Here is a 12209-nt window from a genome sequence, read left to right as displayed (position 1 = left end):
ATTAGTTATCATACATAACACCCCTCAAGCTCAACCAGGTGTTGAGCAACCAATCAATGAAAATCCATGAGCTGCTGAAAACACTATAGTAAATCAAGTTGTTCAAGAAAATCTGGAAATTATTAAACAACTAGTTGAACAACATGACCCACAAGAAAATGTTGGTTCAACATTGAGGAGATCTACCAGAGAAAGGAAATCAATAATTTCTAGTGATTATATTATGTATATGCAAGAGTCTGACTATAATATTAGAGCTGAGAATGATCCCGAGTCATTTTCACAAGCTATGAGTTGCAAAGAGTCAAAATTGTGGTACAATGCTATGAAAGAATAGATGAATTCCATGAAAAGTAATGATGTTTGGATCTTGTGTCGTTGCATGAAGGCGTAAAAGCCATTGGATGTAAATAGGTCTTCAAAACAAAAAGAGACTCAGTGGGAACATAGAAAGATATAAAGCTAGACTCATTGCAAAAGGATTCACTCAACGAGAAGGAATCGATTATACTGAGACTTTCAGTCATATATCTAAGAAAGATTCCTTGAGCATTATGTTAGCATTAGTAGCTTATTTTGACCTTGAGTTGCAACAAATGGATGTGAAAACCACTTTTCTCAATGGTGACCTAGAGGAAAAGATATATATGAGACAACCTGAAAGATTCTCCTCTAGTGATGGTGAACACTTGGTATGCAAGCTAAAGAAGTCCATGTATTTAAAATTTCATGAAGTTATCCATTTATTTGGTTTTGTTGAGAATATTATGGATCAATGCATATACCAGAAGGTCAGTGGGAGTAAAATTTGTTTTCTAATTCTATATGTGGACGACATTTTACTTGCAACAAATGACAGGGGTATGCTACATGAGGTGAATAATTTCTTTCTAAAAAATTTGATATGAAAGATATGGGTGATGTGTCTTATGCATTGGCATTAAGATTTATCGTGATTGACATCGTGGTAACTTAGGTCTATCTCAAGAAACCTATATCAACAAAGTTTTATAAAGATTTTGGATGAAAGATTGTTCATTGAGTGTTGCTCCTATCGTGAAGGGTGATAAGTTCAATTTGAACCAGTGCTCAAAGAACGAATTTGAGAGGGAGCAAATCAAAAATATTCCATATGCTTCTATTGTTGAAAGCATGTTGTATGCTCAAGTTTGCACAAGACCTGACATTGCATTTACAGTCAGAATATTGAGAAGATATCAGAGTAATCTATATATTGACCACTGAAAAATTGCAAAGAAAGTTTTGAGATGTCTTAAAGGGACAAAGGACTACATGCTTATGTACAAACGATCAAACAATTTGGAGGTGATTGGCTACTCCGATTCAGACTTTGTCGGCTATGTTGATTCACGTAAATGAACATTATGTTATATATTTATGTTTGCTAGTGGAGCTATATCTTGGAGGAGCATCAAAAATACCTTAACTACTACTTCCACTATGAAGGCTGAGTTTGTTTCTTGTTTTGAGGCTACCTCACAAGGAATATAGTTGAAGAGTTTCATTTCTAGGCTTAAACTTATGGATTCGATTTCTAGATCATTGATGATATATTGTGACAATTCAACTGCTATCTTTATGGCTAAGAACAATAAAAGTCAAAGTCAAAGTAAACATATCTACATTAAGTATCTAGCCATAAGGGAACATGTTAAAAAAAAAGAAAGTGATCATTGAGCAAATCAACATTGAGCATATGTTAGTTGATCCTTTGACTAAAGGCATGCCACCACAAAAAATTAAGGATCATGTTATCACCATGAGACTTTTCCCACCTTGTAAATTTTTGTTGTAAGAATGATTATAAAGAAACTCTGTTAAGTTTGATGTTTCTCATATTTTGTGCGCATATTAATTTGATTATTTCGAGAAATGCCACTAAAGTTTGGACCTGGAATAAACATTGGGTTTATTTATTAAAAATTTTGGGCTAAAGCGTTGAGACATAATATATTGTGGTACATGGAAGATACTACTTAAATTCTAAGAGAAAATATTGTCATGATTCGTGCATTATGTTTTGACTTTAAGTTTTCATAGACAATACGAACCAAATGGAAAAATGTTGAAACTCCTTATGGTTCGTGAGGTCATTCCTACGTTTCCCATACCCCCACTTTTGTTGCCTGCTACTTGTTTATGTGGTAGTGGATGTTTGCGTGATAGTGGGATTGATGGTTTTTTTATGGGGAACCACCACTATAAATACAAACTAGCTTAAAGTCCCCTAAGCACCAAAAACAAATTTATGAAAATATTCCATCTATTGAAGTTTTTGAATGCTTAGAAGACTTTGGCAGTTTTCAATTTTTCGTATGGCTAAATTTGACGACTTCATCAATGGTTTGACGTGCTCAACAGTGGTGTAACAACATTTGAATTTTGGCATTTGGTTCAGACATTGACTGAAGTTATTTATGTTCGATCTTTTCTGCTGCACTATAACGTTTAAACCGTTATTTATGCTTACAAGTAGCATTTGTTATTATTAGTACATAAGAACACCATTTCAAAAGAAATTCTAAAAATGACAGCAAATTGCAATCCATCACAATAACAATGGAAGAGTTGAGAAAAGACTGAAACGCTTGATTGGTTTACTCAGTTTTTAGGTTGGAGTCGGAGGGTAAATGCTTGCAAGGAAAGAAGAACTTGCTTCATTCTCTCCTTGGAATCCTCATCAATAAGGTTACCATCGCTATCAAACTTTGCCGGAGGCTGAAACGCATTCAAGTAAAACTCGGGTTTATTGATGAAATGTAGATCAAGGAAAACCCCAACTTGGCGAAGATGATAATGTGATCGCGCACCACCAAAGCCTCCTCCGGCGCTTACGATGGCAGCCGCTTTATCTGCCCATACATTTGGTGGTCTTGAAGCCCAGTCAAGTGCATTCTTCAGAGGCGCTGGAATGGTGCATATAATGAAGTAATGTGAAATGGACTGTTTTGATGTTTAAAAGGAATCCTAAAAATGATAAATCCTATCCTAGTAAACTGTCTAGTAACCAAACCATACAACTTCATATATATATATATAAAGGATGGATTTATATTTGAGATGATGGGAGTGCATATATAATTAATAAACCTATACTTTGTGATTATATTATAAATGACTGATTCATTTGAGAAGTTATAGATTTATACATCAAATGCAGATATAAAGTTGTTAATGAAATGAACATTAAAGACACTGTTCCACAGAGTAAAAATAAATAAATAAAAAAGTAGGAAAGCATGGGGGGAAGGGGATGAAGATACCAGTAAGAGAATAGTTGTATTCAGGGGAAGCAAAAAGGATGCTATCAGACTCCAAAATTTTCTGCCTGAAAGCCTCAACCGCAGGGGGAAATTTGCCATCAACTTCCAGATCTGTATCCAGCATTGGAAGTGGTGAAATGTCTATGTATTCCATTTGAACCCCAGCAATGGACTCCTTGGTAAGCTCCAAAGCTGAAAAAAAAAAGAGAAATTAAACAAATCAACATTCCCCAGAAAAACAAAATCCAAAACCCAAACTGAAAAAATATTTACCGGTTCGAATTAAGCCTCTGTTGAAAGAGGCTTTCCTTAAAGACCCAGAAATGGCAGCAACTTTAATCACTGGTTTCGATGCTACAACAGCTTCCATTTTGATCTTATATCTTACAACTTTCTCGTCTCCCTCAGATTAACTTAGTTATGTGGGTTATACAGGAGGGTGGAAGGATGAGCTTTGGGAGGGGAAATTGATGAAATGGTTTGGGATATGATTCATCGATGACGATTGGAGTTGGTGGATTTTCTTTTTTTAGTTTCGATAATTTGATTTGGTGTGATTTGGACCACGGGAATAGAATAATCAATAAAGATGCTTTTTTTTCCCTTAACTAAGCAAGGCATTTTTCTTGTTAAACTATCTTGATAGCCGGTAGGGGTTTTTTCACATTCAAACTATAAAAATTTATAAAATTAATTATTTAATTTTTTTTAGTTAAATGGTTAATAGGAAGATGAGTGGTAGTTTGGCCGCATAAAAAATTTAATCTTCGACGTTTATACATTGCATCATTTAGTTTTAATTTTTTTAAATAGCGCTCAATATTTATGCATTGCCTAATTTTAACGTATTGTTTACATGAAAATATAATTTAATATACTATGTGTAAATTAGAAATATATATTTTTAAAAGTTGTTTATTATTAAACTACACAATCCTCAAATACATTGCTTTTTTATACTTCAAATGACTAAAGTCTCTCAACGGTAATTAATTCATTTTTTGTTAGCTTAAGCTACTAGTCATTGATGAATCAAATCAAAGCTCAAAAAGATTTTAAATTTTCTTTAAGCTGTTCAACTTGCAATTGGTTATTTTTTAAAATTTGGGTCATAGTGTTTCTTGTTGTTGTTGTTGCTACTGTTTTCATCTAATCAAATGGAAGGATAATATTGGAAAGGGTCATAAAGAAAAGTAAAACTATAAAAAGATCAAATTATACAATTTGTAAACATTGAGGATTCATGTATTTTAAATAGTTGATATAGGTGTGTAACAAGAAGGAGATAAGGAGGAGAAAGTGGTGGTGACTAGAGGGTTGATTCTCTTGTGACAAACGAAGAGTTGGAATAGGAGGTTGTGAGTGAGGAGAAAGGAAAAAGAAGTAATGAGGATACTTAGGTTTCTGTTGTGGGTAAAGATGGATCCCTTGTCCCTCGTACTTTGGGTTATATAAAGAGGTTACCTCTTATATGCTTGTGCTATGTAATCGACAATACGAATGGTAGGCCTGCTTGTGTGGTTGACTAGGTAGCAAGGTCGTTACAGGTTAGTTGTCACCATGTGTGGTACTATGTGATCTTACTTTGACATTCTCCTTACAAAGATTATACAAGGTTGTTACACTTTAGTGGTCTCTCAATAGTCCCTGTAGAAGGTTTATAGTGGATGGTTTCTAATATGGCTCAAAGGGATCCACGAAGAGTTAGTTACAGATGGTCTTAAACGGAGGGTCACCCTAAAGGGTGCTAATTGGAGGGTTATTAATGAGTTGCATCCAACGGGGGATCCTTAACAAGTTGTACCATGTCCTGCCATGTGTCGTTGTTGGGGTTGAGATATGGTAAGAATCAAGAGTAAATTGGTATGGTGTATACATGTTGATGGTCAAAATTATTATTATACTCATTTTAAAAGCTACCACATTAACTTTCCATAATTAGACAGTTAAGTGATTATTTTGTAACTTTTCATAAATAGCCAAAAATAACTCATTAATATAATTTACAGTTGAAAAGCAAAGTATTTAATTTAGCTTTGAGTTGCAATCGGAATTCGCTTTGAAGCTATAATAGTGACATAGAGATGATAGATGGTAGGTTTAATTCTGCTCCTAGTCTCTACTTTTGAAATTTAACCTTTCTCATATATATAGATAGAATAAATGTGCAAGCATGGTCATCGAATGCGCTTGTGACTTAAAAGGTTAGTTTAGTATTGTTTTTAAAAGTGCTTTAAAAAGTGACGTGTAAAAGTATTTTTAAAATTTTTGATTTAAAATTTGAGTATTTAGTATTACTATCAAAAGTATTTTTGAAAAATAAAATATCTATTTTAGACATGGTATTATCAAGTAACAAAATATATATTTAAATAATATTCAAATTAATTAATATTATTATATTTTAGTAAAAATATAAAAATAATTTATTATAATTTGTTAATATTTTAATATATAAATTTTAAATTTTAAATTTTAAATATTTTTAAGCAACAAATATTAGTTGTTATAAAATTTATTTAGAATATATATAAACTTTATTTTAAATAATTAAATATAAACATTAAATATTTGTAATTGTATATTAACACATTTGCATTATTTTAAAAATATTTTTTTATTTTAATTAATGATTTTAACATATTTGTAATTAAGCACCAAGAAAAAGAAAGAAAGTATCGTATTGTTGAAGGGTGAAAATAATTAAACACTTTTAATAGAGAAAAACTAAAATTTTAATTTCTCCTTTCTAAAAGTATATTTTTTTTAAACAATAGTAAATAAGGCCTAAAACCGTAGTGAAACATCTATTTATTATTTATAATTTGGTTCCCTTTATTTGTTTAGTTACTCCAACTTAACCCCAAAAGCTAGAAGCCAAGTTTCCTACTCATTTATTCACTCTGCCAAACTAGAAAATTCTATAATATCATGTATCTTCCTGAGCCGCCATCATCATTCTCATACAATTTTGTTTAGAAAATGAAAAAGAAATTATTAGAAAGCTGCCATGAAGGTGGCTACTGGCTGACCTCATACATTAGATTCTATTAGTGTCAGGTGATCGGAGGCTTACCTCCGGGATCCGCCTTCATTGCTAATAATAATTTTTAGCTATCATCAAGTGTTGAGTGTAATAATAAGACATATTACATTATCAAGAAGACATCTAAATCTAAATTTTAAAAATGATATTGTTAAGAGAAATCGTCATAAATTCCGAATATGAATTGTAAAATAGATTTAAACGATGCCCAGAAAAAATGTCATAAATTACTTTGATTGCCTTACTTTTAACAGGTTAGCCTTTTGAACCAATGTTTTAGGCTAAAACTCTTGACCAGTTTATTCATAAAGCAGTTTGAGCTTTGGAACCAAAGCGGTTTTGGTAGGATGAGTTTCCTTTCTGGAATATATGGGAGAAGTGAGTAAAATGACAGGGAGAGAGTAAGATTTTTTTTATATATTTTTATTAAGCTTATATGTATAAAAATTCCTTAAAAAAACTAATTGAGTTTTTCTACTTAATTCAAATTCAATTCGGCCTTTCTCATTAATTAAAAAAAATAAGCCTTTCATTTTATCTTTGACCACATAGATCAATTGACATATTAATTAGATGGTATCACATAGTTTTTCAATTTTTAATAAAATCATTAAAAATGTTAAAAAAAACTTATAAAAATTTGTAAAAAAATTCATAAATATTATAAAACTTTGTTGGCTATGCTGATTCACGTAAATGAACATTAGGTTACATATTTATGTTTGCTAGTGGAGCTATATCTTGGAGGAGCATCAAAAATACCTTAACTACTACTTCCACTATGAAGGCTGAGTTTGTTTCATGTTTTGAGGCTACCTCACAAGGAATATAGTTGAACAGTTTCATTTCTGGGCTTAAACTTATGGATTCGATTTCTAGATCATTGATGATATATTGTGACAATTCAACTGCTATCTTTATGGCTAAGAACAACAAAAGTCAAAGTCAAAGTAAACATATCTACATTAAGTATCTAGCCATAAGGGAACATGTTACAGAAAAGAAAGTGATCATTGAGCACATTAACATTGAGCATATGTTAGTTGATCCTTTGACTAAAGGCATGCCACCACACAAAATTAAGGATCATGTTATCACCATGAGACTTTTCCCACCTTGTAAATTTTTGTTGTAAGAATGATTATAAAGAAACTTTGTTAAGTTTGATGTTTCTCATATTTTGTGCGCATATTAATTTGATTATATCGAGAAATGCCACTAAATTAATTTGGACCTGGAATAAACATTGGGTTTATTTATTAAAAATTTTGGGCTAAAGCGTTGAGACATAATATATTGTGGTACATGGAAGATACTACTTAAATTTTAAGAGAAAATATTGTCATGATTCGTGCATTATGTTTTGACTTTAAGTTTTCATAGACAATACGAACCAAATGGGAAAATGTTGAAACTCCTTATGGTTCGTGAGGTCATTCCTACGTTTCCCATGCCCCCGCTTTTGTTGCCCGCTACTTGTTTATGTGGTAGTGGATGTTTGCGTGATAGTGGAATTGATGGTTTTTTTATGGGGAACCACCACTATAAATACAAACTAGCTTAAAGGCCCCTAAGGACCAAAAACAAGTTTCTGAAAATATTCCATCTATTGAAGTTTTCGAATGCTTAGAAGACTTTGGCAGTTTTCAATTTTTCGTATGGCTAAATTTGACGACTTCATCGATGGTTTGACGTGCTCAACAGTGGTGTAACAACATTTGAATTTTGGCATTTAGTTCAGACAATGACTGGAGGTATTTATGTTCGATCTTTTTTGCTACACTATAACGTTTAAACCGTTATTTATGCTTCCAAGTAGCATTTGTTATTATTAGTACATAAGAACACCATTTCAAAAGAAACTCTGAAAATGACAGCAAATTGCAATCCATCACAATAACAATGGAAGAGTTGAGAAAAGACTGAAACACTTGATTGGTTTCAAAAGAAACTCTGAAAATGACAGCAAATTGCAATCCATCACAATAACAATGGAAGAGTTGAGAAAAGACTGAAACACTTGATTGGTTTACTCAGTTTTTAGGTTGGAGTCGGAGGGTAAATGCTTGCAAGGAAAGAAGAACTTGCTTCATTCTCTCCTTGGAATCCTCATCAATAAGGTTGCCATCGCTATCAAACTTTGCCGGAGGCTGATACGCATTCAAGTAAAACTCGGGTTTATTGATGAAATGTAGATCAAGGAAAACCCCAACTTGGCGAAGATGATAATGTGATCGCGCACCACCAAAGCCTCCTCCGGCGCTTACGATGGCAGCCGCTTTATCTGCCCATACATTTGGTGGTCTTGAAGCCCAGTCAAGTGCATTCTTCAGAGGCGCTGGAATGGTGCATATAATGAAGTAATGTGAAATGGACTGTTTTGATGTTTAAAAGGAATCCTAAAAATGATAAATCCTATCCTAGTAAACTGTCTAGTATCCAAACCATACAACTTCATACATATATATAAAGGATGGATTTATATTTGAGATGATGGGAGTGCATATATAATTAATAAACCTATACTTTGTGATTATATTATAAATGACTGATTCATTTGAGAAGTTATAGATTTATACATCAAATGCAGATATAAAGTTGTTAATGAAATGAACATTAAAGACACCGTTCCATAGAGTAAAAATAAATAAATAAAAAAAGTAGGAAAGCATTGGGGGAAGGGGATGAAGATACCAGTAAGAGAAAAGTTGTATTCAGGGGAAGCAAAAAGGATGCTATCAGACTCCAAAATCTTCTGCCTGAAAGCCTCAACCGCAGGGGGAAACTTGCCATCAACTTCCAGATCTGTATCTAGCATTGGAAGTGGTGAAATGTCTATGTATTCCATTTGAATCCCAGCAATGGACTCCTTGGTAAGCTCCAAAGCTGAAAAAAAAAAAGAAATTAAACAAATCAATATTCCCCAGAAAAACAAAATCCAAAACCCAAACTGAAAAAATATTTACCGGTTCGAATTAAGCCTCTGTTGTTAGAGGCTTTCCTTAAAGACCCACAAATGGCAGCAACTTTAATTACAGGTTTCGATGCTACAGCAGCTTCCATTTTGCTCTTATATCTTACAACTTTCTCGTCTCCCTCAGATTAACTTAGTTATGTGGGTTATATAGGAGGGTGGAAGGATGAGCTTTGGGAGGGGAAATTGATGAAATGGTTTGGGATATGATTCATCGATGACGATTGGAGTTGGTGGGTTTTCTTTTTTTAGTTTCGATAATTTGATTTGATTAATCGGAGATTAATGGTGGAATAGAATAATCAATAAAGATGCTTTTTTTTCCCTAAACTAAGCAAGGCATTTTTCTTGTTAAACTATCTTGATAGCCGGTAGGGGTTTTTTCACATTCAAACTATAAAAATTTATAAAATTAATTATTTAACTTTTTTTAAGTTAAATGGTTAATAGGAAGATGAGTGGTAGTTTTTAAAATTGGCGTGATAAAAATTTAATCTTCAACTTTTATATACTGCATCATTTAGTTTTAATTTTTTTAAATAGTGCTCAATGTTTATGCATTTCCTAATTTTATCGTATTGTTTACATGAAAATATAATTTAATATACTATGTGTAAATTAGAAATATATTTTTTTTAAAAGTTGTTTATTATTAAACTACACAATCCCCACATATATTGCTTTTCTTATGCTTCAAATGACTAAAGTCACTCAACGGTAATTAATTCATTTTTTGTTAGCTTAAGCTACTAGTCATTGATGAAGCAAATCAAAGCTCAAAAAGATTTTAAATTTTCTTTAAGTTGTTCAACTTGCAATTGGATTGAGTTTTAAATTTTCTTTAAGCTGTTCAACTTGCAATTGGATTGAGTTAACGAAGCGAGTGCCTTTTATTTTCAAGCAATTGAGTTGGTTATTTTTTAAAATTTGGGTCATATTGTTTCTTGTTGTTGTTGTTGCTACTGTTTTCATCAAATCAAATGGATGGATAATATTGGAAAGGGTCATAAAGAAAAGTAAAACTATAAAAGGATCAAATTACACAATTTGTAAACATTGATGATTCATTTTTTTAAAATAGTTGATATAGGTGTGTAACAAGAAGGAGATAAGGAGGAGAAAGTGGTGGTGACTAGAGGGCCGATTCTCTTGTGACAAACGAAGAGTTGGAATAGGAGGTTGTGAGTGAGGAGAAAGGAAAATGAAGTAATGAGGATACTTAGGTTTTTCTTGGGGAAGAAGGAGATAACTAGAGAAATACTTCGGTTTCTCTTGTGGGTAAAGATGGATCTCTTGTCCCTCGTGCGTTGGGTTATATAAAGGGGTTACCCCTTATATGCTTGTGCCATGTAATCGACAATACAAACAGTAGGCTTGCTTGTGTGGTTGACTAGGTAGCAAGGTCGTTACAGGTTAGTTGTCACCATGTGTGGTACTATGTGATCTTACTTTGACATTCTTCTTACAAAGATTATACGAAGTTGTTACACTTTAGTGGTCTCTCAATAGTCCCTATAGAAGGTTTATAGTGGATGGTTTCTAAGATGGCTCAAAGGGATCCACGAAGAGTTAGTTACAGATGGTCCTAAACGGAGGGTCACCCTAAAGGGTGCTAATTGGAGGGTTATTAATGAGTTGCATCCAACAAGGGATCCTTAACAGGTTGTACCATGTCCTGCCATGTGTCGTTGTTGGGGTTGGTGTAACACCCCTTACCCATATTCGATGTCAGAATAGGGTACGAGATATTACCAGAACACATACACTTCTAACCATATTAAACCGAGTAGTAAAATTTCATCGAAACTAAAACTTTCAATTTATTATTCTTGATTCGCTAATTAGGGTTTACGTAGCCCAATACACTCACAATCTTTCATTTCCTCGTCATATGAATTTAAAAATTTCCGCTTACTTATTGATTTCATCACGAGTACCTGAATTGATCCGTATCATTACATATTCTCATGTCGTCACATTTTCCTATTTAACTATTGTAATATATCAATTAATCAATATGTTATAAGCTAAGTGTCACATATACATTATCCATTCATCTCCCATACAACTATCGATATTAGCCACAAAGATAGTACAAATTTTCTCTATTCGATGTTAAATCAAAACATGTTACTTCATTACCAACTAACCTTACTAAATATACACCTTAAACTAGCCCAAGTGTTTAACCATTCACCCATGACATAAATATATTTTATCTATTACTGCAGAATATAGATGTGCTACCCAAATCATAATTCGCTTCACATAGTAACCGAGTTAAATTTTTTATCATTTGTCAAATAAATTACAAAACAAGTTATATAACAAAATATATATACATTTTAAACCTCACCAATAAACAAATTCTCATGGCATTAAATAATCATCACGCACCAAAGACAAACGTACTTGACATTTCCATCACATAAACCGGATTAATCAGTGCAACCTCAATGATGTAATCATCCTTTTAACTTACTTAACCAAGCCAAATTATACCATTATCTCACACATAGAATGATCCACCTATCATACTTCTCAATTATGTCACTTAATAGACCAAATATACCTAACATTTATCATCATGATCAATCCACAACCAAAATACATTCATATATCAAAATTACCACACACACACACACACACACACACACACACACATATATATATATATATACCATGACTAAATTTCTTAAACATTTGATCAAATGCTTTTCAATACTGCAATAATTCTTTCAATACCAATACGTATTTACCATTCAATTTACCATTGGCCGATTATAATCGGGCATATAACCATTTATACACAATACATTCATATATTTTATTGTCCTCCTCCTCCTCTCCATTCCACATCCTTGATGCATATAACACACTTAAATAGCATTATACATAATTTCAC

The 12209-nt window shown here is 32.5% G+C and overlaps 2 protein-coding genes across 2 annotated transcripts; both read right to left on the bottom strand.

Annotated features, from left to right (window-relative positions):
- Positions 1–2422: 2422 nt before the first annotated feature.
- On the bottom strand, positions 2423–3827 carry LOC128031885 (NADPH:quinone oxidoreductase-like). The gene is made up of 3 exons (XM_012604294.2): positions 3558–3827; positions 3285–3476; positions 2423–2927 (listed from the first exon to the last, which is right to left on the bottom strand). Exons 1-3 carry the CDS (start codon positions 3652–3654, stop codon positions 2623–2625), a joined length of 594 nt encoding a protein of 197 aa, XP_012459748.1. The 5' UTR covers positions 3655–3827; the 3' UTR covers positions 2423–2622.
- A 4302-nt stretch (positions 3828–8129) lies between these two features.
- LOC105780150 (NADPH:quinone oxidoreductase) lies at positions 8130–9539 on the bottom strand. Its single transcript, XM_012604295.2, has 3 exons — positions 9297–9539; positions 9025–9216; positions 8130–8668 (listed from the first exon to the last, which is right to left on the bottom strand). The coding sequence occupies exons 1-3, from the start codon at positions 9391–9393 to the stop codon at positions 8364–8366; spliced, it is 594 nt and encodes a 197-aa protein (XP_012459749.1). The 5' UTR covers positions 9394–9539; the 3' UTR covers positions 8130–8363.
- Positions 9540–12209: the final 2670 nt, after the last annotated feature.

The sequence above is a fragment of the Gossypium raimondii genome, chromosome 4 (assembly GCF_025698545.1).
Source record: "Gossypium raimondii isolate GPD5lz chromosome 4, ASM2569854v1, whole genome shotgun sequence".
NCBI lineage: Eukaryota > Viridiplantae > Streptophyta > Magnoliopsida > Malvales > Malvaceae > Gossypium > Gossypium raimondii.
This window is presented reverse-complemented; position numbering and strand designations above follow the sequence as displayed.